The 20,140-nt window shown below is 35.4% G+C and overlaps 2 protein-coding genes across 6 annotated transcripts in view; one reads left to right on the plus strand and one right to left on the minus strand.

The window, feature by feature from the left end:
- Nucleotides 1-1,595: 1,595 nt before the first annotated feature.
- Nucleotides 1,596-19,052, plus strand: atic (5-aminoimidazole-4-carboxamide ribonucleotide formyltransferase/IMP cyclohydrolase). The gene is made up of 15 exons (XM_051702183.1): nt 1,596-1,717; nt 2,115-2,241; nt 3,499-3,642; nt 4,106-4,194; nt 5,437-5,588; nt 9,387-9,543; nt 9,677-9,802; nt 13,534-13,641; nt 13,765-13,850; nt 14,084-14,173; nt 14,444-14,569; nt 16,341-16,433; nt 16,575-16,757; nt 17,130-17,285; nt 18,383-19,052. Exons 1-15 carry the CDS (start codon nt 1,702-1,704, stop codon nt 18,500-18,502), a joined length of 1,773 nt encoding a protein of 590 aa, XP_051558143.1. The 5' UTR covers nt 1,596-1,701; the 3' UTR covers nt 18,503-19,052.
- The window catches only part of fn1b (fibronectin 1b), a 39,499-nt gene continuing 38,404 nt past the window's right edge, over nt 19,046-20,140 (minus strand). For all 5 annotated transcript variants that reach the window (XM_051702154.1, XM_051702151.1, XM_051702153.1 and 2 more), the window contains one exon: nt 19,046-20,035. In XM_051702154.1, the coding sequence (XP_051558114.1) occupies nt 19,952-20,035 (84 nt within the window). In that variant the 3' untranslated portion in view covers nt 19,046-19,951. The remainder of the gene's footprint in view (nt 20,036-20,140) is intronic.

Genomic DNA, 20,140 nt, shown 5'->3' on the forward strand with positions numbered 1-20,140 from the left:
ACATCTTAGACATTCAATTTCTTTATCACTTTGTATTCATCAGTCACTATGCCCACAGAATCTGTGCACTTTTATACATTTTCTGCGATGATTGTGGTAAACATTTGCAGAATGGATTTGAAAATGCTAAAATGGAGCTGTTTGTATGAGAATTATGAATTTGGTCTATTTTATAGCATCTTGCTTTACTTTACCATGGTCCGAACATACCACTTAAAATTCGATGTGATTGTTTAGATTGTGTTTTAATGTCATCAGTATCTCAGATTAGAAAAACATCACATTTATGTAAAAAAAAAAAAGTAAATTGATCAAATTTGACCAGGAACATCATAAATAGTCAGGAAAAAGGATTATGTTCTTTTAAAAATACTATATCTATAGACTTATCTATTAAAACTCACTGTAGTGTATATTGCCTTTTATTCAGGTCCCCTTTCAGACTGGCATGTATAGGGTTGAACCTCGAATACTGTCCAGTTGTTTGCCTCTGACGTTTCCATCATTTATGCCTCATATTCCTGCCATAAAAATAGGCAAGATCCTTTTCAGGGTGTAAAAATCCATATGTAGTAAAAACCCTTGATGGGTTGCACGGCCAAATCATAAATTCTTGAACAACCACTCCTGAATGTTTTTCAAGACAGCTTTGCCCTAAAGACCTGCTTCAAATGTACATTCCCTACTCTGATATGCCATTAAATGCATTTTGTTCACATTTATTTTACTTAAGTTCTCCTGAAACCCAGCAATTCATATTTGGCCCCAAAAAAGGGACACAAGTGTCCCTAGTAATTCTATTCTATTCTATTCTGAAACATTATTAATTCTGGTTACCACAGTAAAACTGCTGGCATTTTGGGCTTTGGGTCAAAGGATGTTATATGCATCTTACTTGTTTACAATGATATAACAAAGAGTGGTAACATAGCGCCCTCTAGCGATGTATTTGTGACATTTCATAACAGAAACAACATCAACAACAACAACAACAACAACAATACTAATAATAATAATTGTATTATTATTATTATTAATGTTAATATTAATTTTAAAAAACAAAAATCAAGTTTACAGTGGGGCACTTACAATAGAAGTGAATGGGGCCAATTTTTTGGATTTTTTATTAAAATTATTTAATAAAAACACTTATATAATTTGAACTGTAAAGTTGTTTAAATAGTCCTTTTTACTGTCGTTTTAGGCTTTACAGTGTTACATCATCATAGCAACTAATGTTTACAATTGGATATATCTTTACACAGAAATTGTTAGTAAGCGATTTTATCACACTAAAATCATGTTAACACACATATTGTTTACGTCTTGTGACTAAACTTTTGAAACAGTGAGTGTTTTAACGTTTACGGATTGGCGCCATTCACTCACATTGTAAGTGCCTCACTGGGACCCAGATTTTTGCTTTTTTTTTTTTTTTTTTTTTTAATTAAAGTAAATTAATAATAAATAAAAAATTGTGTGGTAATCAACATTATGCCACAAAATGCTGTCGATTGAGCTTAACTTGTATCGAACACGGGATATTTCTTTAAAATGGGCGGGCCATTTGATGTATAAACTATATTACCCAGCATGCCTTGATACGGATCAAACTTTAGCATCCACGTGTTTTGATTAACATCGCGCGGTGCCCGAGGAACTTCAGCACAAATCTATACTTCATTTTACTCTGTCTGCAGAATGGCGTCCGAACTAGGTATTGTTGTCTATTTTTTCCTCACATTCTCTTGTTTTTGTGGAATGGTGATGATGTTTTAAACAAAACTTTAAGCAGTCTCTGTTTTACAAGGGTTTGAATTTGATTAGCATTCTGAAAACAAACATTTGTGATTTGATATTTCACTAACATGGTGTTAGTACCATGCTCTTCTTTTTTTACAGCCCTGGGGTACCATACTGTATTCCACGGCATATGAACATGATAATCACAGGATATGTATTATGATATCGTACCATCACAGTACTTTGTTAGAGCTATAATTGTGCAAAGTCACGTCTTTACTTACTTGCAGTTGTTTGAACTTCTGATTGCATTATTTTGTGTGTGCATTCGGAGCTAAACTGTGTCAGTGTAATTGTTTGTCCTCTGTCAGCTTTGCTGAGTGTTTCAGATAAGACTGGACTGGTGGAGTTTGCCCGGCGGCTGGTGGCAGTGGGTTTGTCATTAGTGGCATCAGGGGGCACCGCCAAAACTCTGAGAGATGCTGGACTCACTGTCAGGTCACAATTTCTTCAACATTTAATCAGCATTAGATAATGCATTAAGTATCATGAACTAACAATGAACAATGTAATGCTAGTTAATAAAAATGCAGTTATTCATTGTTAGTTTATAGTGCATTAACTAATGTTAACATATACACGTTTTAATTTAAAAAAAATGTATTACTGGGCTATATGTTGAAATTATCATTAACCAAGATGAATACAAAATTCTCATCATTTACTCACCCTCATGCCATCATAGATGTGTATGACTTTTTATCTTCTGCAGAACACAAATTAAGATTTTTAGAAGAATATTGCAGCTCTGTAGGTCAATGCAAGTGAATGGTGATTGGAACTTTGTAGCTCAAATCATGTAAATCTATGTCTTCAGAAGCAATATAATGTTTTGGTGAGAAACGGATCAATATTTAAGTCCTTTTTTTTTTTTTGCTTTTTACTATAAATTGGATAAATGGAGATGTGTAGTATAAAATATTTACAAATTGATCTGTTTCTCAACCAAAGTGTTTGCATTGCTTCAGAAGACATACTGTATATTAGACCACTGGAGTCGTATGAATTACTTTTATGCTGCCTTTATGTGATTATTGGAGCTTCAAAGGTCTGATCACTATTCACCTGCATTATAAGGACCTACAGAGCTGAAAATTCTTCAAAAATCTTTGTGTTCTGCAGAGGAACGAAAGTCATACACATCTGGAATAATGAGGGAATTTTCATTTTTGGGTGAACTATCCCTTTAATATTGTTCCAAAGCAGCTTTATTAAACATTTAGGCAGTCTTTAGAAAGCAGAATAAAATGGCAATGATGTCAAATTCTGCAAATGTTAACCTTTATGTATGTACTTATTTAAATTTTAGTTTTTTGATTTTAAAAGATGCTTTGGTTTGTGGAAAAGGACTTAAAAAATTTTTACAGCAGGATTTTAGATCCCAAACCAAATAGGACTATCATAATTCTCAATAGGATAAAATAGCAGTTAAAACTCCAATAGCTATCTGTATAATTTCCCTCAACTAATAAATATTACGCAATATTTAAGAGACCTTTTATGAAAAACAAATACACTGTAGGTTTGTTCCTGACCCGAGTTATAAGGCTGCTCATGTTCTTAAGATTTTGGCATTTTTAAAAACTTTTTTTTACACATTGCGTCTACAGTGCAAGCGTGCAGTGTAATTTTAAAACATGTTTAGCATTGAATTCAGTCAGTTGTGAGGTTAATGCCCGCTTTTTCACGTGACAGGGATGTATCCGAGCTCACTGGATTCCCAGAGATGCTTGGAGGACGAGTCAAAACCCTTCATCCAGCCGTACATGGTGGAATTCTGGCGAGACAAACCCCCTCTGATAAGGCTGATATGGAGAAGCTTGGCTTTAGTCTTGTCAGGTAATACTTGATATAAATAATAGATTCCAGTGCCATCAGTGCTAAAACCGTGGTATGTTTTTCTGTTCTATTTGTTAAATGTACTAGGTCATGCTATTTTGTGATCAACATGTGACACCCGTTCCAAGCCTAATCAGATTTAGCCATGCTAGCATGCTTTCTATTGAGTTGTTGTTTGAGACTTCGGCAGTAGCTTAATCAAATCACTGATAATTCGGACTGCTGTGGTGTAACTAAAGGTCTTGATCTCACTGATTGGCTGTGAACAGTACAAAAATACGTTTTTATTGGCTGAAAGGGTCACATCATCCCTGTAGTACACATGTGACAGGGTCATGTTAGGATTGCAGTCTAATATGTAACTGATTTATTTGTTTATATTGTAGCTGAAACATCGCAAAATTTTTAAACGATTGCTTTGCAATTTTGTCACTTAATATTTATTTCGACTGTCTTTTTCCAGAGTGACTGTGTGCAACCTTTACCCATTTGTGAAGACTGTTGCATCCCCCAGTGTGACTGTTGAAGACGCTGTGGAGCAAATTGATATCGGTCAGTATCACGTAAATTAGGCATGTAACGATACAAAGTTTACGATATGATGCATAGACTCGCACTTCGATACGAAACAATATGAAACGAGCACCCACAAATGTTTTGCTCAAACTTATTCAAGGATTCGACGTAAATGTCTTTTAAATCATAAATGCCACAAAAGTGTCTGACATTGGCAATAAAAAGCAGAGCTCAAAGTAACTTAAACAGCACAAACCTTCTTTCAATGTTATTTAGTGGTGAAGAAAAACTTGAGGAACCTGATCTCTGGTTTTATGATATACCAATTACTTCTGTCTCTTTGTGTAATCCTAGACTGACCCAATGTTCAGTGGGGGGCTCTGTGAGGACCATGCCATCTGTTGCAGGGCTCCCTGTTCTTCTATTCTATTTGCAAAAGTGATGTTTGGGAGTATAAATGTATATTTCCTATTAACACACTAAAGCTGAAGATATAGATAACCATCTTAGGACAAATGTTTATGTAAAACGTCTTATGTGCCCAAGACTTTTGCACAGTATTGTACATTGAGACGGGTGGAAAGCATTTTATATGTGCTTAAGTTAAGTGTCTGTTAAACAGTGTAAAAGATGGTCTTAAGTCTTTTTGGCACTATTTCAGGATTCATGCTTTTTGGGTTGATTTCACAAAACCATGAACTTATGGGTCATGTTTTACGCAAAAGTGCGTGTATATACTGTATGTACATATACACACAGTATATATAACAATGTAACCGTCTGGAGACGTGAAAAAAAAAAAAGGCTGAAATACAAAAAAAAAGAAGTTGACATGAGTTATGTAGATCTATCTTTTTATTATTATTAAATAATTGATTTTAAAATTTTATTAATATTTGAAAAACATTTGTAAAAATTTAAGCAAATGAAGCCTGTTTTAAGACCATTTAAGATTTTTTTAACATTGTGACATTTACATCACAAATGCATTTACTCAATTTATCTTTTTTTGAAATCGGCATAAATTATTATATCTGGACAGTTTTGTATCACACAATTTTTATTTTGGTGGGAAATATGCTTAATTGTCAAATGTTACAATGCAAAAAAAAAAAAAAAAAATATGGTCCTAAAATAGGCGTTGTTTTCTTTATGCAAAATGTCAAACCTGCTTTTTTTTTTTTTCTTGAGACATTTGTGAGATTTAGTCACATTCGCCATATTGCTTTATTAAAATCGCACTATTAATCTTACTAATCTTTTTAATCTGATTTTCAGGTGGAGTTACTCTTTTACGAGCGGCAGCCAAGAATCACTCCAGAGTCACTGTAGTCTGCGATCCATCTGACTATGATGTTGTCGCCAAGGAAATGGAGTCGTCTGAGAACCATGAGACCACCATTGAGACACGCAAAACTCTTGCTCTTAAGGTAACCGTGAGGATGGATGACCACTTTGCCCTACTGACCTTTACACTTATCCATAACTCAATGAACCTCACCTTATGTGAACCTAGTGAATTTTGGCAGTTGAGGATTTTCACCGCTAAAAAATTTAAAAAGGCCTACGACAAATGAATTTTAATGTAAAATATTCCTGGATTAAAGAAACGCTTACAAGATCTAAGATAGAATAATAGAAAAACCTGAGATTTTATGCCAAATAATGAATTAATGAATTAGGCCCATTTTTAAAAGCTGAAATGTGTCATTTCTGAGCCACTAGCATCACCAAACAGTTTCCCCCAAAAAACTCTTCATGTCTTCCATTGGTTGGACCAATAGATAGTCCCTCCTCAAACTAGAGTCAGTGTTGCTGTGTCAGGATGGTGGCGTTACTTGCAGTTGTCTCTGCATATCAAGTTGGGAAAAGAGAGTATTGTGACATCCCCAAAATTGTACACTTCAGCTTTAAGATGCAAGGCAGACACATGAACAGACACGCTACAGTTCTGAGTCACTAATGTCCTGAATTTTGCAGTTATTCGTGTTTGGACATGCACATAGAATGTTTACCAATGAGCAATAAACATACTAATTTCCATTCCATTATTTGAGCCCTTTTACCTCAAAATCAACATGCACTAGAGATATCTTATTAATCATTATGCATAAATTGTCAATGTTCAGCTGAATCAGTTGAAATTAGTTGTGCTCAAAAGTTGGCATACCCTGGCAGAAATTGTGAAATTTTGGCATTGATTTTGAAAATATGACCCTTTTTTTTTTTTTTTTTTTTTTAAGGATAGTTATCATAAGAAGCCATTTATTATCACACAGTTGTTTGGCTCCTTTTTAAATCACAATGATAACAAAATCACCCAAATGGCCCTGATCAAAAGTTTACATACCCTTGAATGTTTGGCCTTGTTACAGAAACTCAAGGTGACACATAGGTTTAAATGGCAATTAAAGGTTAATTTCCCACACTTTTTAAATTGCAGTTAGTGTCTGTGTATAAATAGTCAATGAGTTTGTTAGCTCATGTGGATGGACTGAGCAGGCTGGATACTGAGCCATGGGGAGCAGGAAAGAACTGTCAAAAGACCTGCGTAACAAGGTAATGGAACTTTATAAAGATGGAAAAGGATTTAAAAAGATATCCAAAGCCTTGAAAATGCCAGTCAGTACTGTTCAATCACTTATTAAGAAGTGGAAAATTCAGGGATCTCTTGATACCAAGCCAAGGTCAGGTAGACCAAGAAAGATTTCAGCCACAACTGCCAGAAGAATTGTTCGGGATACAAAGAAAATCCCACAGGTAACCTCAGGAGAAATACAGGCTGCTCTGGAAAAAGACGGTGTGGTTGTTTCAAGGAGCACAATACGATGATAATTGAACAAAAATGAGCTGCATGGTCAAGTTGCCAGAAAGAAGCCTTTACTGCACCAATGCCACAAAAAAGCCCGGATACAATATGCCCGACAACACCTTGACACGCCTCACAGCTTCTGGCACACTGTAATTTGGAGTGATGAGCAACCATAAGTGCTATGTTTGGAGAGGGGTCAACAAGGTCTATAGTGAAAAGAATACCGTCCCCACTGTGAAGTATGGTGGTGGCTCACTGATGTTTTGGGGGTGTGTGAGCTCTAAAGGCACGGGGAATGTTGTGAAAATTGATGGCAAAATGAATGCAGCATGTTATCAGAAAATACTGGCAGACAATTTGCATTCTTCTGCACGAAAGCTGCACATGGGACGCTCTTGGACTTTCCAGCACGACAATGACCCTAAGCACAAGGCCAAGTTGACCCTCCAGTGGTTACAGCAGAAAAAGGTGAATGTTCTGGAATGGCCATCACAGTCTCCTGACCTTAATATCATTGAGCCACTCTGGGGAGATCTCAAACGTGCGGTTCATGCATGATGATCAAAGACTTTGCATGACCTGGAGGCATTTTGTCAAGACGAATGGGCAGCTATACCACCTGCAAGAATTTGGGGCCTCAGAGAACTATTACAAAAGACTGCATGCTGTCATTTATGCTGAAGGGGGCAATACACGGTATTAAGAACTAAGGGTATGCAGACTTTTGAACAGGGGTCTTTTTTTTTTTTTTTTTTTTGTTGCCATGTTTTGTTTTATGATTGTGCCGTTCTGTTATAACCTACAGTTGAATGTGAATCCCATAAGAAATAAAGTGTGTTTTGCCTGCTCATTCATGTTTTCTTTAAAAATAGTATATGTGTATTACCAATTCTCCAAGGGTATGCAAACTTTTGAGCACAACTGTATATCTTAATTACTGTAATTTTATAGTACTGTATCAATTTTAAATATCACACAATGAGACAAAACAATATGACCTCCTGCCTAATATGCTGTTGGTCCTCCGCGTGCTGCCAAAACAGCGCCGACCCGCTGAGGCATGTACTCTACAAGACCCCGGAATGTGTCCTATGGAATCTGTATACACACAAACTGGAAAGAAATTGGTACTTTTATTCACCAAAGTGGCATTCAACTGATCACAATGTATAGTCAGGACATTAATAACATGAAGAATTACTATTACAATTTGAGAAATTTCAGAACTTCTTAAACTACTTCAAAGAATCCTCCACGTGCAGCAATGACAGCTTTGCATATCCTTGCCATTCTAGCTGTCAGTTTGTTCAGATACTCAGGTGACATTTCACCCCACGCTTCCTGTAACACTTGCCATAGATGTGGCTGTCTTTTCGGGCACTTCTCATACACCTTATAGTCTAGCTGATCCCACAAAAGCTCAATGGGGTTAAGATCCATAACACTTTTCCAATTATCTGTTGTCCAATGTCTGTTTCTTTGCCCACTCTAACCTTTTGTTTTTGTTTCAAAAGTGGCTTTCTTTGCAATTCTTCCCATAAGGCCTGCACTCCTGAGTCTTCTCTTTACTGTTGTACATGAAACTGGTGTTGAGCGGGTAGAATTCAATGAAGCTGTCAGCTGAGAACATGTGAGGTGTCTAATTCTCAAACTAGAGACTCTGATGTACTTATCCTCTTGTTTAGTTGTACATCTGGCCTTCCACATCTCTTTCTGTCCTTGTTAGAGCCAGTTGTCCTTTGTCTTTGAAGACTGTAGTGTACACCTTTACATGAATGTGGCAGTTTCAAGCATTGTATAGCCTTCATTCCTCAAAACAATTATTGACTGACGAGTTTCTAGAGAAAGCTGTTTCTTTTTTGCCATTTTTGACCTTATATTGACCTTAAGACATGCCAGTCTATTGCATACTGTGGCAACTCAAAAACAAACACAAAGACAATATTAAGCTTCATTTAATGAACCAAATAGCATTCAACTGTGTTTGATATAATGGCAAGTGATTTTCTAGTATCAAATTATCAATTTAGCATGATTACTCAAGGATAAGATGTTGGAGTGATGGCTGCTGGAAATGGGGCCTGTCTAGATTTGATCAAATTACTTTTTTCAAATAGTGATGGTGCAGTTTTTTACATCAGTAATGTCCTGACTATACTTTGATCAGTTGAAAGCCACTTTGGTGAATTAAAGTACCAATTTCCTTCCGAAACAGCGAAATCTGTACATTATTCCAAACTTTTGGCCTCCAGTGTATATCTATAGAGCATACTGTATAGATTTCTGCATATTTACCCATTTAAAAACACCTATAGTCAAGGGGGTTGTTGAAACAAAAGTTGGATTTTCAATGTTCAAATATGACCGTAGCTTTTATTAAAAGACTGTTTGTGAATTTGTGTTCATAACCTTTCAGGCCTTCACACACACTGCTCAGTACGACGAAGCGATCTCTGACTACTTCAGACGTGAATACAGTAGAGGAATTTCCCAGCTGCCGCTGCGGTACGGCATGAATCCCCATCAAGCTCCTGCTCAGCTATACACGCTACGACCAGCACTGCCACTCACAGGTAGATATGATCATATGTGTGCTTTTACCACTACCGGACCAGATGTTCCCACCAGATCCTATCATGTATATGTGTATATATAAATATACCCAAATATAGTTACTATTCATCTGAATGTCTGTCTCTGTCTCAGTGTTGAATGGATCTCCAGGCTTCATTAACCTTTGTGATGCTCTTAACGCCTGGCAGCTGGTGAGAGAGTTGAAGACTGCACTCGGGTTGCCAGCAGCCACCTCATTTAAACATGTCAGCCCTGCAGGTACGCATGCACATGTTATGTTAGAAAGATTGTTTTAGTAAATCATTTTAATCCTCCAATCATCTAAAATGTTTTCAGTTCCTTTTGAATTTCATAATTTTAAGTGGAGGTATGACAAACAAATATTTTTGCTACTTTAAATTAGCCACCTAACTTTCAAAAAACAAATACAAACATGATGTACCAACATTTTAAGCACTGATTAAAGGAATTTTCTGGGTTTGATACAAGATAAAGGAATAGTTCACCCAAAAATAATTCTCTCATTATTCACTTACTGATTCCATCCCAGATGTGTATGACTGTCTTCAGCAGAACACAAATTAAGATTTTTAGAAGAAAATAGAGCTTTGTCAGGTCCTTATAATGCAAGTAAACGGGTGCCAGCACTTTGATAGTCCAAAAGTCACATTTAGGCAGCATAAAAGTAATCCATACGACTCTAGTCGATCAATGAATGTCTTCTGAATCAAATCGATATGTTTGTGTAAAGTGTTTGTTTAAATCGGCACTTCCATCTAGGGCTCTGATGCTGTTTGAAATGGCCGAACTCTTGCGTGACATTCTTCTGTTGTAAATAAGCGCCACTTCCGAATTCTCGCGTGAACTCACCGACGCGCTTGCGTCACGCTTTGCGTCAGCTGCTGACAGGAAGCGCTTTTAAAAAGTTAATAACGTTTTAATCATCGATTTATTTATTTTTTTTTTTACACGAACTTATCGATTTACTTCAGAAGACATTCATTGATCGACCGGAGTCGCATTGATTACTTTTTATGCTGCCTAAATGTGACTTTTGGACCACCAAATTGCTTGCACCCTTATGCTTCCATTATGGGGAACTGACAGAGCTCCATTCTTCTAAAAATCTTCATTTGTGTTCTGCTGAAGAAAGACAGTCATACACATCTGGGATGGCATCAGGATGAGAGAATTTTCACTTTCGGGTGAACTATTCTTAAGCTCAGTCTACAACATTTGTGGCAATGTGGATAATCACAAATTATTTAGAAAAAAGAGAAAATCTGGGTTACAGTGAGGCTCTTATAATGGAAGTGAATGGGGCCAATCCGTAAACATTAAAATACTCACTATTTTAAAAGTATAGCCACAAGATATAAACAATGTGTTAACGTGATTTTTACTGTAAAATTGTTTGCTAATCATGTTTCTGCATTTAAACCCTCTAAACATTGGCCCCATTTGCTTCCATTGTAAGTGCCTCACTGTAAGATGTTTTTTTTTTTTTTGGCAAAATTATTTTTGGTGATCAACATTATGCCACATGCTGTTGATTGACCTTAACTTGTATTGAACCTGGAATATTCCTTTTAATGTACATTTATTGATGTTTCATATTGGGTATTGACCCTTAATTTCAGATTTTGCTTCAATAATATTGCTGCCAATTTTCAGGAGTTTGAGTCTTTTTTTAATTACCATTTTATATTAAATTTTGTTAAACAAGCACTTTTATTTATATCTATGAACTGTTTTATTATCTTACATACTATTTTAACAAAGGGGTCTGACAATAGTGCAACAGTTGGGTAAACGGTTAGATAAATATCCCATTAATTTTTTTCCATAATGGAATAGATTTTTAATGATAACTTCTAAACCTTATAACGATAGTTGTTAATCGGTGGTGTATGCTACTGGTGAAGCCATCAGTCCACATTATTTCAGCTTAATTTGTAAAAAACTGTTTAATAGTGGAATTTCTGGTAAAGAACTACACTACCCATGATCCTGAAGGGAAACGTTCCACCAATATACTTGGGAGCCATTGGCTCCTAAACTGAAACATTAAGGAGCCAAATGGCTGTTTTTAGTCACCGAATTGCTAGATTTAGATCGCTGTTGAGAAACGATATAGAAAGCCGAAGAAAATAAACTGCTGATAATAACCCATTGATCTGAGGTTTAATAAACGGTATGTATAGTTCAGAAGATAATTTTGGATTCTCTTGTCAAATGTTCACACCCCTTTCATAATTTATACAAATATAAATGAAAATTATTTTATTTAGTACTGCCCTTCAGAAACTACATTACACATATTTACATAAAGTATAGTATGCATATAGTGTGTTGCCACCTTGAGCATCAATGAATGTTTGCACCTTGTGTAATAGTTGTCCCTCAATTGTCCTGAGTGTCAAAAGCTTGATCTCTATATATATATATATATATATATGTAATATTTAAATTGTTTTACAATATTGCCTTAGTCCTTTACTGCTACCGATGGACCAGACAGAGTACAGACTACAAGAGTGCAAACTAGATGAAATCCCAGATTCAGTTTGTGCTACTCCAATCCCAATCAATAATAACCAGAAGAAAAAGTGGTATATAATGTGGGACTTTATAAAGAAGCCTAAAAAACAGACTCTTCTTTTGAAATGTCTGCGCTCCTAGTTGCTGACACTACGGCTGATTTGCTGATTCAAACTGCTAACCTGAACTCAACTGTTCAAACCCCCAGTTCTTTTCAGGTAATTGATGAAAAAGACCTGGTTCAAAAGAGTAATTTGTTCACAACTCTTTCGTGCAGGGTTTGTTGCGTGCAGTGAGCTCATCACAACAGAATGGTGAAAAGTGCAGCGAAACATACTGGTCCGTGCTCTAAAGATGTATACAATAACTCGAGATAATATCTGAAACCACATATGAACACGAAACAACCCGAGTGTCGCCAATAGCGACTAGATTTTAAATTGTCGCAATCAATTTTTGGTCTCATTTGCGACCGTTTTAGTAGCAGTCTGAAGCCCTGCAAATAAAAGAATAGCAACAAAGCACATCAAAAGAGCTCTGCAGCAACCGCCACAATAAAAATTGAACCCTTTCAGCTTGGATGGGCCCGCCGGCGTCCAGCGAGAAGAAAAATACATGTCAAAATATTACTAACTACAGTCTTGACCAACACACAATAGGTATCGTTTGAAAGCTTAGAAGCTCTACTTTCCAATGCATGCAGGCATTGACCAAAACTGAAGGGCTTTGAAATTTGCAGACAAATCAGAAGTGTTACATTTTGATAATTTATTAAAAATCATCCATATTTGGGCAGAAAGACATGTGATTGGTGACTGTTACATATGGCCACCAGGAGATGGTGCCAAGTAAATGACGCAGACTCATAGAGACCAAAGGCAGTCATTCTGTGAAATCCCATTATTAAAATCATGTCTGCATGCTATGCAAACCTTTAGGCATTGTTGTGTTTGCATGTGTAATTAGTTCTTATGAACACTTATGTACAATTGTTTTATGATGCTTCTGGATATTTTTGTACAGTAGAATAAATTATTTTTGTAATTCTATAACTTTTGCTTTGTCGTATCAACAATTTTTCTTGGTTACAGTTGACATGATTGGGAACAAAGTTTTTCAGAGCCACCTTATTTTCACCCAGAGATAGAGATATAATGTCAAATAAAATAAAAAATAAAGAGTCCAAAGTTTTCTTTACAATGATACCAAACACGTGACCCTCCTCCATCCAAATTAAAGGACTTAATGAAATCCCTATGTAAAAAAAATGAATGGGGGAATTACTTTTGGAACCAGAACTGCTGAAAAGTTGACAGGCACTGTTGCGCTCGATTACCAACCAAAGAGTTGTCACATTAAAAGTTTTTACATTTGGATTCTATATCACTCTTTTATAATAATGTGTATTGTGGTAGCTCCCATCATGAATCTTTTCTCTCTTGTTGTAGGAGCTGCAGTTAGTGTCCCGTTGAGTGAAGAGGAGGCAAAGGTGTGTATGGTGAATGACCTGCTGAAGGATCTCACACCTCTTGCCACTGCTTACGCCAGAGCCAGAGGTAAATTACCTCTTAATGCATCATTTTATAACTTGCGTAATAATAGCTTGTTTTCAGGTGTTGATTTAGTACTTTGACCTGTTTAATCGTAATGAATAGTAGAAAAATGTGAATGTCTTGTAGGTTCTGACAGGATGTCCTCCTTCGGAGATTTCATTGCTTTGTCTGACATCTGTGACATCCCCACTGCCAAGATCATTTCTAGAGAGGTTTGTGTGTGAGAGTCACTATTTTCTGCTTCCAAGGAATTTATGGTTATTTTTGTATTTAAAAAAAAAAAAAAAAAAAAAAAAAGGCTGTATTGAGTATCTCTGAATTTCTTTGCATTTCAGTCATCTAAGCTAGGAGTCCATTACGACAAAATTAACCACCGATTCAACAAACCCTTTAGGTTAAACATTTATTGATACATTTATTTACGAGTATGCCCCCCTTTTTTTAGGTGTCAGATGGTATTATCGCTCCGGGATATGATGAGGAAGCACAACGAATTCTCTCCAAGAAGAAGAATGGAAACTATTGTGTCCTTCAGGTAAATCAAGCATGTTGATTAATTAAAGACACTGAAAAAGCATACTTGGTAGACAGTTTTCTTATTGGCCAAGACAACCCTTACAAAAAAGTACCATGGTTGGTAGTGATTTTAGGAGATGGTAATATTGTGCTACTTTCATATATACCATGTTACTGAATCATTACCATATTTGTGTACCAATGTATTTACCAAAAAAAAAAAAAAGAGAGAAAACCTGCTTCAACTTGGCTGTCTAACAAGACTTCAGAATGTGTCTTGTTTCTGTAGATGGATCCCGAGTATGAACCTGATGAACAGGAGGTGAGGGTGCTGTTTGGTTTGCACTTGAAACAGAAGAGGAATGGAGCTGTTATTGACAAAGAGCTCTTCAGTAACATTGTCTCTAAGGGCAAGGTGAGAATCACAATTAATGCTTTGTTGGTTTAAAAAGTACGCCTGTCCTGTCTTAAACAACATCCGTTTGTTTCTATGGTAATCTATATGATCCCAGACGATGCCACGACTAGTCCAATTCAACTTGACTAATGGGCTCGACTAGTCGACTATTTAAAATCAGTTGTCCTTCAGCCCCAAATATGTGTATATTTGTTCCAAAGAAGTGTAAAACTTATTACATTGTTTTAATAAAGTTGTAACACTTTACAGGGTTGTATTCATTAAGATAAGGCACTCCTAAGATCATGTAATATTTAAGCAATAAGACATGAGAGGCCGTGCTATATTGTGAATATAGTCACAGTGTGAAGGGCGGCGTTAGGCACAACGTGAAACAGTGTCCACAGCCTCTTCAGCCGTGACTATATTCACAATATGGTACAGCCTCCAGTGCCTTAATGCTTTAATGAAACGGCCATCAGACAAAAATGTTAACAAATTTTAATTAAAATTTTATATTTTGTAAGTAAAATAATTAAATGCCATTCTTCTGCCAGAAAATATAGTGTCTGACAGTAAACAGAATGTTGCTAGGCAACAAGAATAACTGTCAGCTATTGGTGCTGTGGAGTGATTCAAATAGAAGTTCTGTAAAGAGGTCAGAGCTGTGCTTTATCATGAATAAAGCATGGCTGTTGACCAGTCAGCATCCAGGACCGGAACGATGCATTTAAAAAAATTCTTTCTCGTTCTCGCATTGAGGAAAAAAAACAGCATTACAGATGTAACCACTGTGAAAGCGGCACTTACCTAAAGGCTACATGATGAGAAAAACCATCCAAAATGCTTAAAAACCTGCAGACTTTGAATTCTGAGATATCAGTGTGATATCCATTAATGCTGCATGATTGATTGAATTAAGATTGAAATCACAATATGACCTTGTGCCGTTACTAACCTTTAAAAGGCTGTTTCTGCATTCAGCGCTTCAGATGGCACTGTGAGCTAGCGGCGCCCTCTAGCAGTCTGGACGGCATAATCGATTATCATTGTACTATAATATAGAATATAAAAGGGTTTTTTGTTTCTTTGGTTACATGTTAAATGTGAGTTCTGTTTTGAAGTAAAAAATAGCCTTTTATATACCATTCAGCATGTTATCATATTTAGGTACTTTTGTATCCCTTTATCTTCTATTCATCTTTTTATGTGGTTCTCTTTAAAAAGTTGGCCTGTCATGTGTTCAGCAGATCCAATCCATGTATTGTTGGTAATAAAACTGTGATCTGATGACAAATTAATGTAGAGGCAAAATATCGGTTTTCTATAGGTTTTGTTAAAATCGGTATTGACCAAAACATTTTCGTGTGTGTATACAATTATTATTGGTTGTATCATCGCCTTTTATGGTTAATCCATAAAGAGATTTAACTGCAACATGAAATGACATTCATAGCACATTTAACTTTTATTTCCAAGTAAAAAAAAAAAAAAAAAAGAGCATTTGGTGGGTAATAAAGTACAGCCTTGAATGTATCCATTTGAGATTTGATTGAATGATAAAAAGTGGGCTATTATATTATTGGTTAACCGTTTTTGCCCCACCCATGCAGCCTTGGTTACCATCAGAAAATCTGTTTAAGTTTTTACATTTTGATAATAGATTAATACATGCCCCTGTCCTTAAAGTTCAAGTTGATAAAGTCAATGAATTAATTTTGATTGTTTAATTTTGATTGCATGTTGTATTTGCTGTAAGTGTTAATTCTTTTTTGTCCTTTTCTTCCAGCTCTCTGAGAGTGCTCTGCGAGATCTCATTGTAGCCAGTATTGCAGTCAAGTACACACAGTCCAACTCTGTGTGTTATGCAAAGGATGGTCAGGTAACCAAAAACACATGCTAATATCTAAAAATAAAGGGATACATGTTTGGGTGAACAAAAGACACCTGAGATTTTGCATTAAACAAACATCTTTAAAACCAAATGTACTGGCATGTATAGTTTTTGAACTCTGTTTGTTAGGTGATTGGCATCGGCGCTGGGCAGCAGTCTCGTATCCACTGTACTCGTCTGGCGGGAGATAAAGCTGATAACTGGTGGCTCAGACATCATCCACGAGTGCTCAGTATGAAATTCCGCAGTGGAGTTAAACGTGCAGAGATGGCCAACGCTATCGACCAGTATGTCAGTGGCACGATTGGAGAGGTATTCCATCCAAAAACAGATTTGTAGTCATAGACAAATATCAGCTCGACTCTGCCAATTAATCGAACGATATCTCGTCATTGTAGGAGATTCTCTATAGGCCAGTAACCTAATGTCACATTGCAAAACAAATTGGCTTTGTTTTCTTTATGCAATGTCATTCCTATTTCTTTTCATTTATTTTAGGGTAAAATGCGACCCGTATACATTGGAATTTTATTGGTTATAGGCCTCCCTACTCTATCAGCATCAGCCATTGATAAACCCATGTTGATCGACCACTAATTTTAAAATTGCAACTTTAAAAGATCTTGTACTGATTTTCCAGGTGGTGGAGTTTCTAATGACATTGAATGTTTGCTTGACTCTCAGGGTGCAGATCTGGATGTTTGGAAGGCTCTGTTTGAGGAGGTTCCTGAGCCTCTGTCAGAGATGGAGAAGAAGAACTGGATCAGCTCTCTGCAGGCTGTAGCTCTCAGTTCTGATGCTTTCTTTCCCTTCCGGGACAACGTTGACCGTGCCAAACGGGTAAACGCATTATCCTCTATTACCCAGCTTGAAGTAATTGCTTATTTTCTCATTTATTTGCACTGTTTTATATACTTTTATTCAAGTTATCAAATTGGCTTATTTTAACTGATGTATAGGTTGGTGTATATAAACTTTGGTTGGACTTATGCATTTCCCACCCTTTACTGTATACATTCCTCAAAGGACTATTCCAATATTTGGAATATTAAACTTGGAGTAATACTGTGTAATTTGTTTATAATGGACACTTCCAACTCTGAAATCTCATTTGATATGCCATAAATTAACCTGCACACATCTGACCACACATTTTTTGTTTTATTATGTGTGTGTGTGTGTGTGTGTATTAATATAATATAAATTATATTTATATACTTTAAATCAATATTTAATGGAATTTAATTATCTCCTACATTGATTCGTTTTTAATGAACTGCTTTTTTTAATAAAAAATTAAGTTAATTAAAAAATTTCAATATATTTTATTTACTTATAATAATTATCTAAATTAATGAAATGTTAAAAAAATAGAAATTAATGTATTTACATTGTTTAAATGTATACATATATATTTAATGGAATTTTAATTATAATCTCTATTGATATTTGTTTTATATTAATGAACTATTTGTTATGAAATATTAATTTAATTTAAAAATGAAATATTTACTTGTATGAATGTACTACATTTATAAAATTAATTTAATAAAAAAATTGAAATATAATAATTGTATTTATTTTAATATAATCTATATATTTCTATTTATCTAATCTCTAATATCTACAATATCATTTAAAATTAGTCTCAAACTATTACTTGGAAAAAATAGTCATTTATTAATAGTCACATCAATTACTTGGTGTCTTATCACCATAAAAGCCACTGCTTTTTTTTTTATTTATTTTTTTTTTTAAATCTTGATTTTATTTTATAAAGCAGTAAGCACACAAACCTTATAATTTTTGTGATTTCACTGGCAGCATGTCAGTGTGGGAAATCACTGTATCATAGTCTTGAGTTGCTTATACATTCTCTAAGCGTATTCTCATCCTGGAATGGCATATGAAGATGTTGATTTTTATGTGTGTTTCAGAGCGGTGTGGAGTATATCGCTGCCCCCGCAGGTTCTACCGCAGATGAGGTGGTCATCAGCGCCTGCAATGAGCTGGGTATTACTCTGGTGCACACCAACATCCGCCTCTTCCATCACTGAGAAGCACTACAACACATTTGGCTTGATTTCAAACTACTATCCATCCAGCTATGAAAGTTTAGGGTTTCTTTCTTTTAAGATCTGTTACTGTAACTGCAAGTTGCTAACCATATTTTACAGCTACAAGTTTATTGTCTGGGTCTAGTGGTGTCCTTATTAACATTATACAGATTACTTTAGCCATTAAATGCAATAACTCACTAGAGGAAAAAGGTCAGAGAAACTAATTGTAAAATTGTGTCAATTGCAGATATGCATTTTTGCCGTTGAAGTACTTCAAATCTTGAGTGCTTCTTTAACTGTTATATGCTCATCAGAATAGGACAATTAATGTTTTTTCATGTTTTCATACTTTATGCCTTCAGAACATTTTTCTTTACATAATATTCTGCAAGGCCCTTCTTGTTGGTAGCTGCTGCTCAAAAATCAATATTTGTGATGTGAAATTGTACATTTTCTCAAGTAATACTACACATTTCCTGATACATTCCAGTGTGTTGATTTTTGTGTCTGGCAAGTGTTGCGAAATAAACGCAAATCAAGTACGTTTCTCAAAGGTTCACCATTTATTTGTTTATTGACATGTTTTTGCAAGGTTTACTTTTCATTTTAGAGTGAAATGTATAAATACAATTGAGTTTTTGAAAAATATCAAAAGATGGAATTTAACAGTAGAACAATGACAGTCAAATGAGACGAATAACATTCTATACAAACTTAATACTGAATGTAGGGGATAAAAACAGTTAATTGATTACTAAAAATCATTTACAATAAAAAAAAAAAGTATCATCTAAAAACAGTGCTGACTCTTACTAAAACATGAGCAATGTAAAAAAACAACACTATAAATTGAGTTGAATAAGCCTTAATTGTTGGTATCGCAATGTACCCCAGTGGTGCTCTAATGTTTTTACAATACAGTGCTTAATTTGTTACTTTGTCTCACATATGCCTTGCCCATATATCAATTAATATGATAATAAGCTAGGTTTTTTTTTTCTTTTTCTTTTTTTTTTGGTCAAATTAAAGTAGTATGACTTTGAACTTCAAAAAAATGTTTAGGAAAAAAAAAATCTCTTCACACGTTAACAGGGAAAGGGGCACTTTCCCTTTTACAGTTTTAAGACTTAAGAGATTGCAATGGGAATATACAAATATGTTTTTCTTATTTTTAAACTGTCTAAACCACAAAAGCAGACAAAAAAAAAAAAAAAAAAAATTAGAAGCCAATCAAATGCCTCCAAAAACCTATCAAAAACTGAATGAATGCAGCTGTTTCTATGAAATCAGGACAGGCACGGTGATTGGCTGTAAAGCAGCAGTTGAACAGAGATGTGCTAACAAATGGGGGCTTTAAAGGCAGTATGTGATTGGTGCGGTCTCATTCATAATCACATCTCATGTCGGAAAAGAGGGCAGAATGTCATGGTGTAGTTTGAAGAACGTTCACTCTAGGTTTTCTCTTTTGTGATTGGCCACAGCATCTGCAAGAAGGCCTGGTCGAAGACATTCAATGGGGCATTGAATGTTCTGCAAGAGTGAAGGGATATAAATGTTATTTAGAGAACTTCATCTTTCTAGATAGCAATGTGTTTTCATACGTGCAAATATGAATTATGACAACCATGCATATGT

Source organism: Myxocyprinus asiaticus, chromosome 7, assembly GCF_019703515.2.
Source record: "Myxocyprinus asiaticus isolate MX2 ecotype Aquarium Trade chromosome 7, UBuf_Myxa_2, whole genome shotgun sequence".
Taxonomy (NCBI): domain Eukaryota; kingdom Metazoa; phylum Chordata; class Actinopteri; order Cypriniformes; family Catostomidae; genus Myxocyprinus; species Myxocyprinus asiaticus.